Source organism: Sceloporus occidentalis, unplaced genomic scaffold (genome assembly GCF_023333645.1).
Source record: "Sceloporus occidentalis isolate IW3139 unplaced genomic scaffold, rSceOcc1.0.p SCAF_6, whole genome shotgun sequence".
NCBI classification, from domain to species: Eukaryota; Metazoa; Chordata; class Lepidosauria; order Squamata; family Phrynosomatidae; genus Sceloporus; species Sceloporus occidentalis.
The window spans coordinates 40,753,510-40,776,331 of record NW_028316986.1 but is presented as its reverse complement, the minus strand read 5'-3'; the positions used below and the strand labels follow the sequence as shown (position 1 = coordinate 40,776,331).

At 40.2% G+C, this 22,822-nt stretch overlaps 1 protein-coding gene across 4 annotated transcripts in view; it reads right to left on the bottom strand.

Annotated features, from left to right (window-relative positions):
* Positions 1 to 22,822, bottom strand: part of DISP1 (dispatched RND transporter family member 1) — a 112,262-nt gene that overhangs the window by 9,167 nt on the left and 80,273 nt on the right. For 3 of the 4 annotated variants that reach the window (XM_089529386.1, XM_089529385.1, XM_089529387.1), the window contains exons 3-7: positions 19,534 to 19,563; positions 13,058 to 13,181; positions 9,054 to 9,181; positions 6,302 to 6,399; positions 3,462 to 3,559 (exon numbers count right to left, since the gene is read on the bottom strand). In XM_089529386.1, the coding sequence (XP_089385512.1) occupies positions 3,462 to 3,559; positions 6,302 to 6,399; positions 9,054 to 9,181; positions 13,058 to 13,181; positions 19,534 to 19,563 (478 nt within the window). Of the gene's footprint in view, positions 1 to 3,461; positions 3,560 to 6,301; positions 6,400 to 9,053; positions 9,182 to 13,057; positions 13,182 to 19,533; positions 19,564 to 22,822 lie in introns of those variants that run through there. The other variant, XM_089529388.1, reaches the window with a different exon arrangement.

The following is a 22,822-nucleotide window of genomic DNA, read 5'->3' as shown; positions in this document are numbered from 1 at the left end:
AATATAAAGAAAACTTGTAGCATCTTTGACTAAATGCAAAAAAGAAATTTCCAGCATAAACTTCTATGGACTACAGCCTACTTCATCAGATGCATCCGATGAAGTGGACTAGAGTCCATACAAACTTATGTGAGAAATTTCTTTTTCTCAGTTTCAAAGATTCTACAAGTTTTCTTTATATTTTTTTAAAATTCTGAAACAGACTAAGATGGCTATGCCTTTGAATTAAAATTTAAAAGCACTTGGTAGAGTTTAGGAAAAGGTTTTTGTATTCCAAAAGTTTTGGAATACAAAATAAGGACTGTATCCCATAGACACTCTGCATATGACATTAAGATTATGAGGGTGCCATATGTGCAGAATTTATAGGATATAATCCTAATTAGGAGTAAACCAGATGGCTAAAGTTGATAGAGAATGCCCAAGACGTTTTTTGTTCAAATAGTACACAGCTGGAAATACATTTATAATATTTTTTTTACTGTTGTGGACATACTGGGGATGTATCATCAAAGCTTCTATTAAAACACAGAGGAAGGCTGGAGAAAATATACTAAACCTTATATTAGGTTTTAAGCTTAACTTTTAAGATACCAAAGCAGTTGGATTTGCTTCCATAGGAGTTAATGCCACTGAATTCATTACAGAAAGAGAATGAACTTAAAAACCATATGGAGAGCAGCCAAAAACAACAACAAAAAAGACTTTAACTCAAATACTACAGAAAACAATGACTCCTCCTTTTTGTGAAAAGCAGTATCAGTTCAAAGATTTTGACCAAGGTTTGCAGAAGGGCAGAGCTGTTTTCTAAACACAAGATGAATTCATGAATGCCACTTAAGCTGCATCTGCACTGCAGAAATAATCCAGTTTCACACTATTTTAACTGCCATGGCTCAATGCAATCAGATTCTAAGAATTGTAATTTTGTGAAACATTTAGCTTCTCTGTGAGAGCGCTCTGGTGCCACCACAAACTACAATTCCCAGGATTCAAGAGCACTGAGTTATAGCAGTTAAAGTGGCCTCAATGGGGATTATTTCTGCAGTGTGGTTGTAGCCACAGTTCCACATGCTTTGATCTGTACAGCCACAGATTTTTGAAAACTATTAAAATGGTAAAACATCATTCACATTAAACCACCAATTCCACTAAACTACAGGTGAAACTTGTGAGTCCCCTTGTTCGTCCCATGTTCTCCCCCACCCAGCCAAGATGCCAAAATGGTTTTTGTCTAAAACCTTCAGTTGGAAATGACATGTCAATGTGGGGAGGGGGGAGCCCAAAATGCCAGTTCATAGCCCTATGCCATAGCTTTGGCAGCTGAAAACATTTCTATTAAGGAGCCATTTCTCTTAGTATCTAGGTAGCACAACTGTTTCTACCTACAGTGGCTACCTGAAAATAAACAACTTGCAAGGTTGTTGCTTGGCTTAAAATAACACCACTATTTTAGAGTAACCTCAATCAGGATGATGACGATGATGATGACATCAAAATTTTGTCATCAAAACCTTATTGCAGCTTGAGACTAAGGAACTGACACAGTCTTGTTCTCTAGTACAGTGCTTCTTAAGCTATCTGATGTAGGGGACCAGCAGGGTCTTCCCCATCCCCACAATGTGCCAGTGACTGGGCCCATATTTATGCCATTCACTGTTTTTCTATCCTAGAAACTCTCCAGGAACCAGTAGCCAATGGCTTGAGGAATCCAGGGCAATCATTTTCAATAGCATTGCTCTTGCACTCAACCCAGGCAGTGTAAAAGCATGCCAGCCCTGGAATAAAAACAAAAACTAGAATTTTTTTAAAAAAGGAGGGGGGAACCCTGTCCCCTCTTCGGCCAGTATGAGTCTACCAACAAAAGTTAGATGTAATAGTTTCTCTGCCAATAGTTTCTCTCCTTTCTCACTGGTGATCTCTGTAGCTGTATTACTCTTCTTAATATAAGCAGTTAGATTTAGAACTATTTAAACCGTTGAAAGAAACCAGACTCACTACCTAGAAGTGAGTTTCTTTTTCAGATACAATTTTACAGTGCCAACTGACAGTTAATTACTAGAATCAAAAGCAGATATAATTATCCCACCCCACCCCATGTAAAAAACAAACAAACCCAAAACCCAGTTTACTTCAAGTTATAGCCCTGCCTGATCCCTAAGCCTAAACCTAGTTGCCAGATCCCATTACAGTAGATCCATTGGCTCAATGAATCTTGGTAAGTCAACACTTATTTAAATAACATTTATTCAGTGGGTTTAATTTAAATGGTAGCGGCAATTGGACTGAGGACACAGAGGCCAGCATGGATTATGAAGGCTTATAATAATTAAAGAAGAACTATGAATCCTGGTACCAAATAATTTCCTACCCTCCCACATCCCAAAGGGGCGCTATATAGTCCTACTAAATTGAATGTGCCCCTCCTCCACTGTTCTCAGCCTGCATGTCTCTTTGGGCCCTCCAACTTCCACCAGCCCTGACAGCACTATTACTAGTCTAAATGGCCTGTTGTAAAGCATTGTGAGATTACCAATTCTGGGGCGCCAACACCTGTCAAAGCATAGCAATCACTGTGGTTTCAGAGACTTGACAAGCTCACACATCATCATAGATGTACAATGAGAACATATGCTCTTCGCTTTAGCACAGACCTTGCGTCAGCAAGGGTCCATTAGTTAAAACCAGACATCAGTTTTCTACTCTGTGCAATGCTAACTTCTAACACATGCAAGAGGAACTCATGAAATCCCCCCGGCTGCCTGTTACTTTTTACATTTTGGATCCTTGGGGAATTTTTTTAAAAAGGCCCTAACCATCCTGGTTATTGAAAACATTCTCTCACGATCAGAGCAGTCAGGACCAAAGTGTCTTCTTTCATCCCCTTGTGCTCTGAAGAGGAAGCAAACATTGCTTTCTCAGAATACCAAGATCTGGGTTGAATTATTATCATTTTTTCCTCTGGTGTTTATAAAAGTTACTGTATATATACAGATCTGCCCGAGTTCTCTATCGCCAACCCATCTTCCTTTAGGTGTCACAGACTAGAAAACTCTCAGAATCTCTCACAAACAATATAATGTTGACAAATTGCTTTAAAGGAAATTAAAAATGGGAAAAGAAATGGTTTCTGGACTAGTTTTAGAAGATGGGATGACAGAAAAACCAAGAAAGGAAAAAACAAAGTCTTGTTCTCCAAAATTGTGCTAAATTCTGCCCCACCTCCAACAAATTCTTCAGAACAGGAAATCGTGGAGAAAAGAAACAGATGGTATTGTTGAAACTGTGAAGAAATGTTGGATAGCAGGCTTATCAGTGAATAAGGCAGTTAGTTTTGCTTAATTGTTACTTGTTGATAGCTTATTATACAACAAGAAAGACATAGTAGTAATTAGCAAGGGGGGAAAATCCCATTTTCAAATGTATAGTTTATGATATTAAAGTTAAATATCTTTTCTTACCCTCAAATTATCTACACTGCACATTGATTTTATTGCCAGTAAATTCCACAAATTCTCTCCATCTGCTGATGTAAATACCACTCGTGAATAGCGATCGCCTGAAAATAAGATTGAAATGTCATGAAAGTTTCACAGAATTTCAGTGCTGTGAAAGAACACTATCACAGCAGGTCAGAGCAAATATAATCATCAGTAGAATGGAAAATATCAGAAGGCATTTTCAGTGCAGCCCTACCTTGAGCCAGTCTTTGTTTCTGTTTAATTTACCTCATACTGCTGTTATGAGGATACAATTGAGGAAAGGAATTTTGTACTCAACCCTAGGTACATTTTCTGCAGGTTATTAAGATTCAGAAATTAATTGCTAGGAAAATGAACATATATGAATTTAACAGAATCTAAAAAGAGATTTCCCTCATGTTTCCCTATGTTATGTTCCTTGATGTTTGATCATTTTCCAATAAGAAAGTATTCAGAAGTTACATGGGATTAAATGAGTTGTTTTAAAATATTAAGACACACCTTTTTAACATTACTATAATCTTGATTATGGAGTTAAAATGACCTCCTGTACTACTTAACCCAAGTGAACAAGACTGAGAGGAGGATTTATTTCTAAAAGCAACAAGAGGATGTCTGTAGATCTTTCTCTCCTCTAAGTACAAGATTGACAAGAATATTACAGTTGCCCGTCCATTTGCGCAAACTTTAAATCCGCAACGGTCGCTTACTCGCAAGGAGTAAATGGAGGTGATTAAAATGGGGCAAGTACCCCCATTCAAGCCTATGGAGCTTGAATATGTGTGAGTTTGTTTTTACGGGTGGGGGGGTGGGATGGGTCCAGAATGGATCCCCTGCAAAAACAGAGGGCTGACTTACAATCTAATTCATCTCCCATAACGCTATCAGTCGTGGGGTATTTGGGAGAACAAAATAAACTCAGCTATTCATTTAATTCTGTGTGAAAAACTATCTAGAGTTTGGCTATGTTGGTTGGAGGTTCTGGATGTTGTAATTCAAAAAAGTACCTTTCCAAGCTCTGCTTCTTTTCCCACCACAAAAGTCAGCTGACAAGGAAATGAAAATCTGCCACCAGGAAATATTGTCAGTGATCAGAAAGGACATTTCTGTATTTTTGTCCCATTTGTGAGGGGCAAACACTACTGTAGTAGTAATTCAAATGTAGCTGATGATACTGATTTTCTAGACCCATTTCAAACTGGCTTTCGGGTGGGCTATGGAGTTGAGACTGCCATGGTCGCCTTGGTCGATGATCTCTGTCTGGGCATGGACAGGGGAAGCATGTCCCTGTTAGTGCTCTTAGACATCTCAGCGGCTTTCAATACCATTGACCATGGTTTCCTTCTGCAACGCCTGAGAGAGTTGGGAATCGGGGGCACTGCGCTCCAGTGGCTCCGTTCCTACCTCTCGGGTAGATTCCAGATAGTGCAGCTGGGGGATGTGTGCTCCGATAAAAGGGCCCTTACATCTGGTGTGTCTCAAGGAGCCATTCTGTCCCCCATGCTATTTAACATTTACATGAAACCGCTGGGAGAGATCATCCGGAGACACGGGGCGCGGTGTTATCAGTACGCTGGTGACACCCAAATATGTTTCTCTGTGTCTCCAACTGATGCAGTGACCAGGGATGGCATCTCTCCTCTAGATGCCTGTCTGGAGTCAGTAATGGGCTGGATGAGGGAAAACAGACTCAGACTGAATCCAGAGAAAACGGAAGTACTTGTGATAGGTTCCCCGGGTCCAGGTTTGGAGATTTGTCCACCTGTCCTGAACGGGGTCATGCTTCCCCTGAAAGACACTGTTCGCAGTCTAGGGGTGCTCTTGGACTCGTCGCTCCACCTTACATCTCAGGTGGATGCGACGGTCAGGAGTACCTGTTATCAGCTTCGGCTGATACGCCAGCTGTGACCCTACCTGGGCCGGGGGGACCTTCAAACAGTGGTACACGCTCTGGTAACCTCTCGGTTGGATTTCTGTAATGCGCTCTACATGGGGCAACCCTTGTACCAAACCCGGAAGCTTCAGTTAGTGCAGAACATGGCAGCCAGACTGGTCACTGGATGTTCCAGGTCCAGTCATATAACACCTGTTCTGCGAGATCTACACTCGCTGCCTATTCGCTTCCGGGCGCAATACAAGGTGTTGCTTATAACCTATAAGGCCCTAAATGGCTTGGGTCCAGGGTACTTGGAGGACTGCCTCTCCCCATATAGTCCGCCCCGCACACTCAGGTCAACCGGGAAGCAATTTCTGAGGGTTCCACCCTTGAAACGCTCTACAACTGCACAGAGGGCATTTTCTATCTCAGCCCCGCAGTTATGGAATTCGCTTCCCAAAGAGCTCCGCTCGACCCCCTCCCTCGACCAATTCAGGAAGAGACTCAAAACCTTTCTCTTCAAACAAGCTTTCCCCCAGTTGTAATCGCTTTTTCTCCCCCCCTCCTTTTGCACCTGCACTTTGGCTAGTTTTTGTAAGGTTTTTAATCTGTGTTTTTAATTCCTTGTTTTAATCTCTGATTTTGTTTTATATTGTATTGTTGATATTTATCATTTGTTGCTCTATGATGTTGTAACCTGCCTTGATCTCATGGAAAGGCGGGCTAGAAATAAACGATTTATTTATTATTGTTATTTAGCATGACTTGTGGCTTACTCTGCAGTAGTCTCTCTTTTTCTCAGGCGCTGAAAAATTTGACAGAATGCACCAACTGTATGCAAAATGTTCAATTTCATCCAAACCTTTGCATACAAAACCTGTTTTATTTTAGTGTGGAGGGTATTTTCTGAAATATTTCATATGCTGAACACTACTCAACTCACTTGGAATGTCACAGAAAAAGCTGTCTTTATGGAAATTCCAGTCTGCTTCTCTTTTCTCTCTTTCATAGTGGTCGTCTGACCATCTGTCATCTCGATGACTAAGAGAAGGGAAAAAAATATCTGTAACATCCAAATGAATTATATATTTTCAGCAGTTGTAATTGTTTGATAAAACAAATGAAGAAATAAAAGTATTCTTAAGAATAAGATACCAAGCAAAGGAAAAGCTAACATTTTCAATGAAGGAACTAAATTAAAAAAAACAAGACAGGGAACAAAGTATCATTACTTTTCTTTGGAGTCAATGCTGGCTATTTGCTAGTAGAATGGAAACCACTGGCAAGAAGTGATTCCCCTTTCTCCTTATAGCTACCCAAAACTCTCAAATCAGCATCAGAGGGTTGGGAAGGCATTGGAAACCAACTGAGAGGGTGGATTTGGCAGTGGAGACAGGAGCAAAGGGAAATCCCACTGCATGAGCGGATATCTGCTCGTATGATGTTGGCTTCTCTGCTGCAATTTATCAGAATTCTTCAATCTTTTTTTTTAAAATCTCCACTGACATCGAGCTTCCCCAAAGGAAAGGAAAGTCTTTGAAATCCCAGGTTTTGTTTTGTTTTGTTCCTCTACAAATCTATTTTATTTATCAGCTCCAGATGATGTTCATCTCAAAGTATGGCCTGGCAATATCCAGGATTACCAAGGAAATTTTATTCCTTCTTCCCAGGTCAATTTAAATTCACCTAGTATTTTCAGATTCAACAAATCACAAGAAGGGAAAGAAGAATGTCTGTATCAAAACAAAATGATCCTAATGTTTAACTACTGTTAAGTCTGCTAAAACACGTTAGCATTTTGATTATAACTCCTGAATAATAATAAAGATTCAGAGAAAACTGATGAAAATCAATTTCTGAAATATTCCATTAGCTGCAATGTCACATGTGATCAGCAGTGGCATCATTAAGGGGGCGCGATGGGTATGGACCGCACCAGGTGACACCCTAAGGGAGGTTGACACCACTGCTCTTCAAACATCTCCTTTTTGGCAGAAATGGGGCTGTGGCATTTGCCTGTGTCCCTTTAAAAAACTGAAGAGATGGTGTGAATGGAGCAAAGCTCAGTGGGAAGAGAAAGGAGAGGCCTCAGGATATTTTTAAAATTAATTTAAAATTTTAATTTTAATTTTTTTAAATAATACAGTGGACCCTTGTTATACACTGGAGTTTGATTCCAAGATCTCTCATGGAGAACAAAATCCGTGGATGCTGAAGTCCCATAAAATATAATGACATAGCAAAATGGTGTCCCTTATAAAAAATGGAAAATCAAGGTTTGATATTTGAAATTTATATTTTTTTTAACATTTTCAAACCATGGATGCTTGAATCTGTGTATAAAAAATCCGTGTATAAGAAGGGCCAACTGTAAAAATATTTTAAAATTTTCTTTAAAAAACATCACTTTTTATTAAATTTCCACTTCAACCACATGACATTATGTATATGTAAATGCCTTTAGGCTGTGTGCATGATACTGTAATTTAAAGGTGTAATTTTAAATGTGCTAGTTGTTCATGTCAAACCTATTGTTATTACATTCAGTGATATACAGGAATTATGATTAATGGATTAACATTAGTACAAAAACACTACTAAAGATTCTGTATGGTGAGGTATGGAGGGAGGGTGATACCATGACTTAATAATAATAATAATTAATAATAATTTGTTTTATTTATATACCGCTGTTCCAAAGATCATAGCGGTGAACAGCAAGTAAGCTAATTAGCAAGTAAGCTAATTTGCCCCCCAACAGTCTGGGTCCTCATTTTAGCGACCTCGGAAGGATGCAAGCCTGAGTCGAGCTTGGGCCCTTTTGCAGGTCTTGAACTCGCAACCTTGTGGTTTTGAGTGAATGGCTGCAGTACAGGCATTTAACCACTGCGCCACCAGGGCTCCATGCACCTGGTGATGTCAACCCTAATGACATTAGTGATCAATGGGAGGTGGAAGAGGAAGAACACAAAGGAGGAGGAGTGAGGGACACCCAGAATACAGTCCGCCCTTCTCTTACACGGGGATCCGTTCCGGACCTCCCCCCTCCGCGTAAGAGAAAATACAGAGATGCTCAAGCCCCATTCACGAGAGCATGCCCCATTCAACGAAATGGGATGCGCCACCCCGTGTGCTCCTGCACGGCTTTGAGTGTATGCTCAAAGCCACGTATAACATGCCTGTGTATAACGTGGGCACACTGTATTTCAAAAGTGAGTTTGGATGCAAACCTGGGAATATGCAGGTAAATTCAAAACAAAAAACTAGAAACTCTAGATACTCCCAGAGAATTTCCCCCCATCTGGATGAGCCCATTAAACAGATAAAGAACAAAAGGCATAGAGAAATAATGTCATTTATTCCAAATGGGCGATACATCTTCATCCATTATAGCTGGGAGGAAAAGGATTTCCAGAAAAAATAAATTATGTCCACATGACTTCCTAGGTTTAAAAGCTAAAATATTCAAAATAGTTTTTACAACATTGTAAACTTTTGTAACATGCCACCTTCTTATTAACATTAGTTAATGGAGCCAGATGTTTAAAATGCGCAATGCTATTTCTGGTAGGTAGAAATATATATGGTAGGAAAAACATTTAATTTTAACTCCCATATTTCATTTCATATATCTTGCTATGGAATATGAAAATAGTCTGTGCCATATAAAAGAGAATGTGCCTGGAAGTTCTTACCTCTTAGCCTGTTCATCTGCATATTTAAACGGGTAGTTAGCTAAAGTTGCTTTGTAGCCTGTGTTTTTCACCATATTGTTCCATGTGACAAGTCTCTGCCCTATAGCAGTTCCTCTTGGCTCAAAACCCTAAGGCAGAACATTAGAAAGCTTTTTAGTGCCTGCTATCCTTTGATTCAATGGGAAGACAACAATGAAAACTAATGAATTTTATTAGAACACACTTGCCCTACAAACAAATGTTTTTGAATTAAATTTCTTCACATCCTGAGGATAAAAGGGACTACCATTGATTATCCAGAAACATAATGCCCTCACATTACATACCTTCCTGACTTCTGCCATATGTAGGAGGGAGATGGAACATAAAGAAATACAAGGGATATACACTGGGCAACTATGAAAGAACTCAAGGCAATTGCTGTATTTCATGTTGGAGGAAAAAAACCAACATGGGATGGGGTTACAGATAAAATAACAAGAAGAGACCTGTGGAAATAGACCTATCTGGTTCACAGTAGCCAATTAGATCCCAATGGTAAGCCCACAAACAGAAGGACACAAAGGCAATTGCTGTCTTCTAGCAGTTGTCCCCTAAAAAACTGATATTCAGAGGCATGCTACCTCTGATACTAGAGGTAATATACAACCATCAGGACTAGCACTGATAGCTTTACCTTTGATGATTTGCCTAATACACTTTGAAATCCATCACACTGATGATACATTCGTATCTTGAGGCAGCAAATTCCACAGTTTTCCTATGAAATAGTATGTGAAGGATTTCTTGAAGCTATCCTGTGACAACAAAAGAACTTTGCTCTTGTCACTTTCTGTACACTGTGCATCATTTCAGTCATCTCTGCCATGCCCTCTTCCTTATTCATCACTTCTCCCAAAGTAAACGTTTCCAAACATTAGAACTTTTCTTCATAAGAAACTTGCTCCATCCCCTTGAACCTTTTGGTTGTTCTTTCTGATACAATTCCAAGCTTTACAATATCCTTTCTGTGGAGTAGTTAACAGAACTGTGCACAGTATTCCAAGTGTAATCACACCAGAGATTTATATGAAGGCATTATGATAAAGGTAGCAGAAAAAGGCTTTCTTTCAATATGCACTCTCACCTTGAGAATTCAAACACAAGGAGTTCCAATTCCCCACCCCTCACTGAATAAATAATTTGATCTGCTTTTGGAAAGGTAGTATTTTCCCCATGCTGACTGCCCCTTATGCTGAAATGACCAACAATGCGGCTGTTTCAACTATCCAGAAAACTTCCTTTGTGGTTCCATGCAAATGGTTTTTAGAGTGGTGCTGCTACAGTCTGAGCCCACTCCATTTTACACAGATAAGAGCCAGTAAAGGACAGGGCTGTTTGTGTGGTCTGGACAAGGTAACCTTTGTAGGATTGGTTGGTGGGTAGATGCTGTCTTTGAACTAGGGACTAGACCTGAATTGACCTGTTGCACCTTCCATGTCTATACAGATTTATGCAACAAGTGTACTCAGATACACTCAGGTGAACACCTGTTTCAGAAGTGAAGAAGAGATGAACTAAATATTAGTGGCAATTTCATTAAAAAAGCTTCAGCATGGGAATACAAGAAATGCAGGGTGGAGATTCACTGCCAATCAGAGTTGACAGTACTGGATTAGATGGATGAATACACTTGGTGTAAAGCAGCTTCCTGTATTTCTTTCCATGGCCCTGAGCTGGTCTCAGATTTTCATCCACAGAGGTACACAAAGAGGCAGAACAGAATGTTTCTAGTTGCTAACCTGCTGACATGATATATATCCAAACTAAAATTTAGGTGTTAGTGGTGGACAAATGCCAGAGGTCCAGGGGCCACACGGTCCTCCCACTCAGACCTCAGAGGTCATCCCCACCCATGCAACTCTATTTGTTAAATTTGAAAATCTTGTGGGCATGGAGCAATTTTGCTATTTTTGGCATCCTTGGGGCTCCTTTTGCTGCTGTTCTCACCTTTACTTATTTATCCAAAAACTAGGACAGAGACCAATGAATTCAAACTACAGGAAAAGAGATTCCACCTCAACATTAGGAAGAACGTCATGACAGTAAGAGCTGTTCAACAGTGGAACATATTCCCTCAAAGTGTGATGAGTCTCCTCCTTTGGAGGTTTTTAAACAGAGGCTGGATGGCCATCTGTTGGAGGTGCTTTGATTGTGTATTCCTGCATGGCAGCGGGTTTGACTGAATGGCCTTTGAGGTCTTTTCCAACTCTATGATTCTATATTCTGCCTTTTCCACAGAACAGGGATTCAAGGTGGCCAGAAGCCACTTACAGATTCTTAAAAAAAATGTGATGGAGAGAGGGATCATGTCAAATTCCTCACCTGTTCATACTCTCTTGAGAACAAGATAGCTCTTTAAAGTAAAAACAGTGGTGTGGGTCAGTGGAGACCCACAGGCTTTACTTTGACCACCCCTGGTTTGGATGGATGGTCCTGAATTTATTAATTTGCTTTTACAAAAATAGGGGAACCTGCCTCATATATCACCATATCCTTGCATTGTTTAACAGTGTATTTAGCTATACACTTATGTCAACAACTGTGACACATTTAATCTCTGCTGAGAAGGAGGAACATATTACACCAATCCTCACCCAAATAGCTCAGACATCTGGTCCTGTGGCAACTTCTTTCCCACCAAAAAAGTACATCATTATTGTTTTTACAAAATACCTATTTCTATGGTTTGTGTTAGAAAAGTTTGTTAATAAAATATCCCCTTTTCTTCATTCTACCAGTGTTTGGATGTTTAGCTATCACCATCTTAAGAGAATACAATACAATATTGTTTGTTTCAGGCTTTGACATGCATGAAACTATTTTAAGTTAGGCATGTGTGAGCTGCTGTCATAAGAAAAAGCCACAGCATGAATCCCAATCAAAGCCATATCCACAGCAGCTGCAATAGTCAATGATCCATGTGCTTGCAGTGACTCAACATGTGCACTGGCTGCTATCATGTGGTTTGACTTCATGATGCTATAAAACCATCCTATCAGTTGTTCATGGCAGTGTGGAGAAAAACCAATGGCAAGCAGCCTACTGAAAAGAGGTTAGTGGGAAATCAGTGTGTGCACAACAGGCCATAGTTCCTTTGACTGGTCTTCCTCACTAAGATCTTCAGTCACATAGCCCTTCACTATCTCAGGGCTTTCAAAATGCTTAAGGACACAGGCTACAATGAACACAATGGCCTGAATCCATTTTTTAGTCCCAACTAAAGACCTATTAAATCAAATAGATTTACATAATTTAACAGGTCTTCATTAGTTGGGACTCAAAAATGGATTCAGGCTATTGTGTTCATTGCAGCCTGTGTCCTTAAGCATTTTGAAAGCTCTGAGATAGTCAAGGGCTACATGACTGACAATCTTAGTGTGCAAATAATTTCTTATTGCCTCTTAAGGTAGCGTGCATTGAACAAATACAACATCAAAGCTATATTTAAGAAAAGAAATCTTTCCACTGCTTTTTGAGCTTCCATATCAAGACATTCAAAGTGTTAATATTTCACATCACAAGTTGGCATCCTGCAGCCCATGGACTCTATGTAGCCTAGAGTAGGGCTCTGGTGCAACTGTAGTCTCTAGGACCTTCTCCCAACAGAATTTTCTCCAATCACATAATAAATCCATTGACCTGATTATTACTGGGTTTGCAATCTATAATAACTTCAAAATTCCAATTATTTTCAACAGTATTCCTGGGAGAGGTCTTTTCAGCTTTTGTTACTGAATAAAAAGATCAGCCTCTGCAAGACACATACTTGAAGACATCTGGACTCAACTACCCAAGTTCATAAATATTCGGATTTGGGGTTTGTGCACATCTGCATTTGATAGCAATAAAAAAATTCACTGAGAATTCCTTACAGCTCTCTGCTCAACTATTATTGTGAATTTTTAGAAAAAGAATATGCCAACACAATGCTTTGACAGCACAAGACAATAATATTTACTTACCAATAATGGATCAGAGAAGTCTGGAAGATCTGGGACTAGTATTCCCACCAAAGCACACACCACAATTAGCACAGTACACATGCCCAAAACCACCACAGGCCAGTCAGCTATCAGAGCAGCATAGCTAGAATAAAATAGAAAACCACTGTTAAACGGAAATATATGTATTCCAGGAGAGAAAAAGCAGCAGTGACTAGGTTACTGTAGATTGTTGATTTTAATGTACATAATTAGGTTTAAAGATGTTTTATTTAAATAGAATTAAATTGGATCTCACACATACATCAGAAGATTCAAAGTAAGGCACCACTAATTCTGTGGTCCTTTTAGAAAGCAGTACTTCCATACAATAGTTTTAACCAGTCTCTCACCCCTATGTGATCCTCCTCAATTGTTGTTCAAAACCACTTAGATCTACTGATGAATGTTTGTCCCAAACGTCTAATAAAAAGGGGCAGTCTGGTTCCCTTTTCCCCCCTATATACTATTTCTGATCTGGTTAAAAACAGAATTCTTTGGCTCAGAAACCAGTAATAGTAATTGCTCTATATTTAATTTAAACATTCTGGCACCTTCAGTTTAGAAAAACAGTCCCATTTTGAACAAAATTATTAGTGTAGACTAAGCACATAGTATTGATTTTAAAACTTCTCCCTTTAAATTCATGGTTTTGGTTTGGTCAGGATGTTTCTAAATTTAATACCAAAAATAAACTCCCTGCAATATTAGAACTTGAGAAGGGCTAGTCTCCAGCTCCTTTGTGAAAGTCTGAAGGCATTTGATGTAATTAAGTACAGTATATTGTCAGGGATGATGGGAGTTGTAGCTCTTCACCTCTGGCTCGAACTCACCACCTTGTTGCGCACCAACGCTGACCAGTTTTGGCCAGTGGTTAAAGCTTTGCTCTAAAGCAGCAGAGTTACAGAGAATAGGCTGAAGACCCTGACAAACTCTCCAAGCCTTCTCACTCTTGCTTCCACAGAAGTCTTCCCACTTCTTCAGGATCCTGCTGGCTCTTGTATCTTCACTCAAGACACCAGACAACTCAGTAGTCTTATATAAAAGATCTACTTTATTCTACTATATACAGCTCCAAAACTATCCAACACAACTCCAATACTCCTCACTACTATCCACTACTACCCACAAAATACATTGGGATTCATAGCCATTATTATAGTCATTGCAAAATACCACCCACTGTTGTCTGTTTCCACCCAGTGGGCGTGTACATCCACTCTCATTGGTTCTCTTGGTTCAACCCACAATTAATGATTTCATCATTTCACCTTGTCCACTTTAACAATTCTCAGGTGTGTTCAATTATCCACTTTGCATTTCTGTCCTTGGCATTTAGGACTTGTTAATTCCATTACCTTTTACACCTGTGTGGCTTCTATTTGCTTCTGCTGAGTCATCCTGACTCTCACATACATGTTTTATTTCATTCACTGTATATCCCATGCTGCTTTTTCCTTAACATATATAACAGGAAAATGTCATGTAGAGCTCAGCAAAATGAAACACTACGAGCCAAGCATAAAAGTAAACTACCCCCACAGATCCAAACAGGTTAAGCCACAGAGTAATGTCCATTTTTATATTATTATTATTGTTGTTGTTGTTATTATTATTATTATTATTATTATTATATTTTTGTTATCACAACTTGTGAAGACACACCCAACTAAAGGTGGTGGCAGGTTTGGGTGTGCAACGCCGGTACCCTGGTGAGATCAAACTCTTCTACCCAAAAAAGGCTCTGAAGCTGAATATAAAGTTCAAAAGGGGGGAAATTTAATTTAAAGGACAAAATAAAGAGTTTTCTCCTCCCCAGCTCTAAACAAAAGGTACTTTACAGTTGCAGCAATCTTCAGGTTGTCATCTTTCTGGGTCTGATGGTTTGCTCTCCTCACTCAATGGAGCTGGTGCAGGGTCTTTCAGCTCCTGAAATCTTCTATTCACTTGCTGATGGTAACTAATTCGGCTGAGGTGTAAGAAATGCCCTTTCCGGCTGTCTGGGCCTGTTTGCCACCAAAAGACAGCTCTCTGCTTGCTCTCAGCAAAGACTGCTCCCAACTAAAACTTCTAGCTACAGCAGAGCATACTGGGAAAGGGCAAACCAAACCTGGAAATAATGCAGGGGAATCCTACAGCTCCTCCCACAAACTAATACAATGACTTTTCTACACTAAAATAATCTATGGCCTGAACCAACACGAAAGAAAATGCAGGGGGAAATTCAAGCAGTCCTGGCAGGACATCACACAACTTAAGGAAGCTTAAGTTTTAAGCTTAAATAAAAAAAAAAAAGATTCAAGAAGAGCAATACAGGCAATAGAGGCTACAGACTATTTTGTCTTTGCTTGTCTTTGTCTTTCTCTCAGCTGTGTGGAAAACCAAAACAGAATCTACAGTATTCCTCCACAGCATACCCACCAGTAATGTGAACAGAGCTTGCTAAAGCTACAGAGACAGAAGAAACTCTAGTTCTAACAAAAACCTGTCAAAAATATGGAAAACAAAATACGTAATGACCCACTGATTGGAAATGGTCAATATGCATTCCAATCTCGATGAAAGTGAACACTAAGGATCAAAGTAACCACCTGACCACTGCATTAATTTGCACTTCAAGTAAACTGTGAATACAGAGCTAATGTGGGATCACACCTCCACTACAAGTAATCTGGAAAACTAATAAGGAATTAAATTGATTATGTGATCAGTTGCACCACTCGTGTGAGCATACAACAACTTGGACAGGCTTTTATTTTATTTCAAGCCAACCAGTAAATTATTGAAAATCACTTTTGTTTTAAGAAGTATAAGTACCCCAGACCTACGGGGTGGGGGCATTTCTGCCATGTGAAAGGGCAATGGAACATGGCTGGCAAGCTTACAATGGCAGCACTAGCTGTAGTGGTTCCCAAAGCCCACACAGCTATGTGGGCTCTCCTGAAACTGGAGCCAACTTGTTCAATGAGGTTTGGCTGGCCTTGGGGATCAAATTTGCCTGGGTAGACATCATCAGGGAAGTTCCTTATCTGTTTCCCCTGGAGAATATAAAACCATCCCACAGCAAACAAGTTCCTTCAGTCATCGAACTTCATCTCATCCCCCTCTCCCTCAGTAATAGGCATATGTTTGTGGCTTGTAACAGGACTTTTTTTTTTCTTGTCACAACTATGGCAGCTCTGGCAAGGAGTTACATCCAGTTTGGGGAAATAGACCTGTGTGCCCATCATTCCCAGTCTGGGGACCCTATTAAGGGAACATGACAGTGAGGCATTCAAGGATGTAACCAGCTTGGAAGCTGCCTCATTCCCAGGTGACAGGAACCACCCAGTGGATTTTGACCACAAGGAATGTGATGCCTGTCATTCCAGGTCCCCTTTGCTGTTTAGATTCTTGTTCTGTGCAGGCAAAGCCTTAATGAGTTGTAACCAATTATGCTGTGACCCTTTTATTTGCCCTGAATCATCACTGTTACTGTGTGTTGCTACTCTAGAACTTATTATTAGGATAGTCATATTTCCCAGATGACAGATGCCCAACTGATTTTTAAATTAGAACTCCCAAAGCCCACCAACCAAAACCAGGTGCAAATAAATATACTATGGTGCGTTACAGACCACCCCTTAGGGGCGGCCTGTAGGCGCACCTTTCCACGCCAGATCGGGGCCTCAGTGGCCAGAGCGGCAGCCGCTGAAGCCCCGATCCGCCGCTTTCCGGGCTGCGGGGAAGCGGCAAAAGGCCCCTTCCCCGCAGCCTGGAAAGGGGTGTCCTTGGGGCTTCAAGCCCCAAGGACACCCCGCGGCGGCAGGGAGAAGGAGAAAGGGGCCATTTGGCCCCTTTCTCCTTTGGTCCGCTGGGCGCAGACGTCTAAAGGCTGCGCCCAGCGGACCAAACCAGGAAGGAGCTCCGAAACGGAGCTCCTTCCGGGGTTACGGAAGGGCGCCCTAGGCGCCCTGCCGCGACCCCAATATGTCACAACCGCGCCGCCTCATTTGGAGGCGGCGCGGTCGTCACGTATCGAAGGCGGCGGCCGTGTGAAACAGCCGCCACCATTTTGTGTGCGCAGAGCACACACTAGGGTTAGGGCAGTGCGGAAGCACCTCCCCCTCTTAACCCTAGTACGTGCTCCGCGCGTACTTTTTAGCCCGTCTGTAACGGGCCATTGACAGTTAAAGAATCTTGCAGCTCAGGAATTCGTTTGGAGTAGCAGAAGCAAACTGAGCTCATATTCCACTCATTCTGTCATGAAGTCATTTTGTTGTTTCCTTTGTTGAACCAATGGATGTCAAAATCATCAGTAGATTCTCCATTAACTTCTGCCCACCCAATGATCTAAGAAACATTTTGTGGATGTTTACTATGACCAAATTTGTAAATATGCCAGCTTATGTCCTCTTTTGTCTGAGAATTTCTGTATCAACATAAACTTAATGAACGATTCTTTAATGATCTTTATAGGCATCTCATTCAGACAGGAAAACCTGAATTTGGGGTGGTGGTGGTGATAATGCACCTGCTACAACAGCATCAGAAATGTTTGCTATATTTTGTCTGGCTACTACAAGCAGCTTTCCTAGATGCTTGTTATTTTATAATAAAGTTAATAACAAGTATTTAAGTTTTCAGAGGGCCTTAGCCAGTCTTCTTTTGTGAACAACTAAACACTAATTTATGATTGGAACCTCTTTCTTCTGCATGTTTCTCATCTTTAACACCTACAAGACAGGCATGTATTTCAGGTCCTCTCCACAATGGTAACAACTGTATCTATTGAACTTGCTTGGTGCAAATGGGAGATAATTATCTCCCTCCACCTACCCAGTATATTTGTTTAGAAATCATCAGTTTTGCTTATTTGGGATAAAAAGAGACTGACATTTTGAAAATATTTTGTTTTGTTTTGTTTTGTTTGTTTGTTTGTTTAATATCCACCTTTCCCCTACTACGGGATGGGAATATAGGAGAAAGGGGTGAGTTTCTCATCCTTAAAGTCAATGAAGCATCACTGAATACTACTGACAAACTTTTCCGTTCACACAGAATGTGGCAAGTGACTCTAAGGCAGGACCAGCTGCCTAGTAAAGTAACAGATGATTCTAATCACCACAGAGCTTTAAAACAGGGCTGGTTCCACAATGAAAGATTACTTCAGTTGCCAGCAGGCCAAAGGTGTTAAATATTGCCCTTCATTCTTTCCATTCGCATAATAGTTGATGTTTCCATACTGCATGCATGGCTATGCAGAGATATCAGGCAGGATATCAACATTTTTAATAGGGACTATTAATTCCTCCAGTTTTCCAAACCTCCACCTAATTTATAAGGTTACTACCATCAGTCATTATATTATTCACACAACATTTCTCAGTATACATATCCGCCCTTCAGTATTTATCTTTAAACAAGTAGATGAAGTAACTACACAGTTGATCACTCAATTAACTCCATAGCTCCTTTGTCTGATCCCAGATCTCCAATCTTCATAAGGTTAGTAGGCCTCTCTTGTTTGCCAGTGGCAAAAATGAGGTCTGGAGACACACAAGAACATGTAGAACACAACCTCAATATGGCAAAAGGTTACAGAACAGAACTGTGGAGGATACATACTGTTCAGAAAGAGAGATGACAAAGTTAGGGTGATAAATTTCTCTCCCAAGTCTATTCACCAAAGATATAGAATCAGGGCAATCAGCAGCACTGTTGCATATGAGGCAACTGCACCACAGAAGGGAGCTGGGACTTGGGAGATCCAGGGTCAAAGATCCACGATGGAAATGCTACTGCAGTACTATTTCCCTAAGCACAATCTGAAGGGGCCAAATCCATCCTCTCCTGTCCCATGCAACCCTGGAGTACTGTCCCTACCGGGGAACCTCCAAAGCATGTTCTGAGGGGACAAGAAACCCTCTAAAGTTGTTTCTTTGGCTGATGTGGAGAATTGACGTGGCCTCAAGGCTGTGAAGGAAAAGACAGTTCTGGTGCTAGAATGACATAATACAGAGGTCTATATGTTTAGCTTCTGTAACAAGCTGAGTGAGTTCTGTTTTCACCCCATTTATGTTTTGTTATTACATGAGCATATCATTCTCATCAATGGATGTTATACCTGCAAATACGCAAACATTTAAAAATAAAATACAATCACACTGGCTGGTGCTCTGGCTAGGCCTATAAAGATAAGGTTTCATCAACAATTGAATAGGACCTCCTCTAACCAAAAAAACTCCAGCATTTTTGCCACACAAAAAGCAAATTACATACCCTTACAACAAATAAAATACATAATGCTTGGGAACCTTCCTCAATATTGTTCAGTTCTGAAGCAACACAACAGATTTCAGTTCAATTCCAATCAATCAATAACTATATTCTTCATTCTACCCCATCCATACCTTTATTTCAATGCATTAAAGCACAAAAGAAAAGAAAACATGCAAATTCAAATTATTAATGCCTACCTTTTTGGCAGTGTTAATGCTCTGGCAGGCCTGAAAATAAAATACAGAATTGTTTTAGAAGACAGCTTATATCAATATTCAAGTATCCCCTTCCAGCCACACCAAGAGTTCACATCAACCTTGCCTAACATGGTGTCTTCCAGGACTGGGGATGATGTGTCCACCACATCTGGAAAATACCAGATTCTGAAGTTTGATTTAAAACATCAAATTACTCCAAAAGGATTAAAATGAATCATTTTCATGCTAGCATTTTACATGTTTATAAATCATATGCATTTTCAGTCATGAAGAGTTTGCAAAACCAAGGCAAATATTTATCAGTTAAAAGATAAAACAATCCATTCTTGAATCCTTTTCCTTTCCCCAGGATGACTGCTAGAGAAAAATATTTCCGAAAGATAAGCCAAACTCATGTACTTATTTGTGTGGTGGTGTTTTAACTGCTACATGTTGAATCTCCCTAATCTGGAATTCCAAAATCTGAAATATTCCAAAACCCAAAACTTTTTTCATGGGTGGCTGAGATAGTGCCATGGATAGCTTTCTGATGGTTCAATGTACACAAACTTTATTTTATTCACAAAATTATTAGAATGTTGTATAAAATTACCTTCATGCTATGTGTATAAGGTGTATATCAAACATAAATGAATTTCATGTTTAAATGTGGGTCCAATCTCCAAGATATTTCATTATGTACATATATGAAAATATAGCTACTGTATTCCAAAATGCAAAAAGATTCAAAGTCCCAAACACTTCTGGTCCTAAGCATTTTGAATAAGGGAGATGCAACCTGTATTTCTTAAATGATCACACACACACACCTTATATATTCACATCTAGAAAAAGCAATTCAACTTTTGCTTCCTAAGCTCTGCTTAGATGACTAAAAGAATGGTCTCGTAAAACATCGGCAAATCCTTTGAATGAATCCAGATATATGGATACTACAAAAATAACAGTGGTTCAGAAGCAATAAATCAAACTGCACTGCCTCAGGTAAAAGTGGAATCTTATTTCACAGTAAATGTTAGATTTAAACTTTTTTATGTTCCTAAATCACTGATTTCTGAACATATTTTCAGGTGTTCATATAATGACACCATATCTCTAGTTCTGGAACACTACAGGTAAAAAGCTGCTCCAGTTCAGATGTAAAAATAAACAACAGTTTATTGCTATGTACAGCCATTTACCCTCCTCTAGTGTAGGCACCTTTGTCCTATACAGTGGGCCCTTGGTATCCACTGGAGTTTGGTTCCAGGACCCCTGTGGATACCAAAATCCATGGATGAGCAAGTCCCATTAAATATAATGGCAGAGCAAAAATGTGTCCCTTATATAGGGTTGCCATAAGTCAGGACCTCCAAACTGGGACAAATGTAGGGCAAATGTAGGGCAACATTTTCAAATGTAGGACACATTTTTTTAAAAAAAGAAATGGAGGACATGCAAAAAATTGAGGTTTTTTTTAAAAAATCTTAATATAAATGCATGTTTTTTAGGCATGATCAAAATGGAGGACATTTTGGCATTATTCCTAGACAGATGGCAGAAATGGACTTGCCCTCGGGTTCAACTGTACTTCTCAGAAGTGTGTACTTGGGCAAGGGACTGTGGTTTTTCTTCACTGCGCATGAGTTTGTAAAAATCACAGCAAGTTACATTGGCCGTGCCTCAGAGGCTTGTCACCACTATAATTGGCCAAGAAAGGCAGACTTGTTAGCATTCAAATCGCCATAAATACACAGAAAATGCACTTGCATATATTTAATAATAAAAAATAATAATAATAAACAAGGCAGGGGTGTATATATTTAATAATAAAAATTAATGAAATAAAATAAAGACAAGCAATAATAAAAATTAATGAAATAAAATAAAACAAGCAATAATAAAAATTAATGAAATAAAATAAAAACAAGCAATAATAAAAATTAATAAAATAAAATAAGTATTTTATATTATAAAAAATAATTTAAAAACCCCAAAAAACCAAGGCAGACCTAATGGCCACTGACTCAGCTTTCCTCCTCCTCCTCCTCCTCCTCTGGCCCAATTCTGCCCTTCAAGGCACCCTTCCTCCTCCTCCTTCTCCTCCTCCTCAAGGCTATGGAATCCTGGGAACTGTAGCTCTGTGGACCATTCAGCCTCCTTTTGTCAAGAGAGCTCTGGTGCCACAAGAAACTACAATTCCCAGAATCCTATAGCACTGAGCCATGGATGTTTAAGGGGGGGTCAAACTATTTCTGCAGCCTTTTGCTACCCCAAAGCCCTTCCTATTTACAAGCAAGGCAAAATCTCTTCCTTCACCAAGCCATTGAAAACCAACCCAAGTGGAGGGCTGATTGCTTCTTTCCCATTGGTCAGCTTCGGGAGAAATTTGCATATTACAAGTAAAGGTGTTTAGGGCCTCAAAAACAATCCTGTGATAAAGAATTACAAGAATACTGACGCAGTATACATTTAAAAGATGAGGCATTTAGACTCCCAGTGAAACATGAACGATTTATGGCCTTTTTTTTTCCTCACTGTAACCTGGAAAGTAATGCCTCTTGCAAGACATATATACCAAGTGGGCTGGCAATAGCTCTGAGTGGCAGGTGTCCTGAAGACCTGCTCTCTAGGCTGAGCCAGGCAGGGAGGGTGGGACACAGCCACGGGGAGGGGGTGGAGCTGCCTCCAGGGCCTCGCTGGGGGGGGGAGTCCCAGGGGTGGGGCCAAACCAGGGTGGGACTGTGTAGCCCCGCCCCAAACTGGGAAAGTCCCGCTCCCAGGCGGGATATGGCAACCCTACCCTTATATAAAACAGTAAAATCATAGAATCATAAGAGTTGGAAGAGACCACAAGGGCCATCCAGTCCAACCCCCTGCCATGCAGGAAATCCAAATCAAAGCATCCCCAACAGATGGCAATCCAGCCTCTGCTTAAAGACCTCCAAGGAAGGAGACTCCACTACACTCCAAGGGAGTGTGTTCCACTGTCAAACAGCCCTTACAGTCAGGAAGTTCCTCCTAATGTTGAGGTGGAATCTCTTTTCCTGTAGCTTGCAACCACTGTTCCGGGTCCTGTTCTCTGGAGCAGCAGAAAACAAGCTTGCTCCCTCCTCAGTAAGACATCCCTTCAAATATTTAAACAGGGTTATCATATCACCTCTTAATCTTCTTTTCTCCAGGCTAAACATCCCCAGCTCGCTAAGTCGTTCCTCATAGGGCATGGTTTCCAGACCCTTCACCATTTTAGTCGCCCTCCTTTGGACACACTCCAGTTTCTCAATGTCCT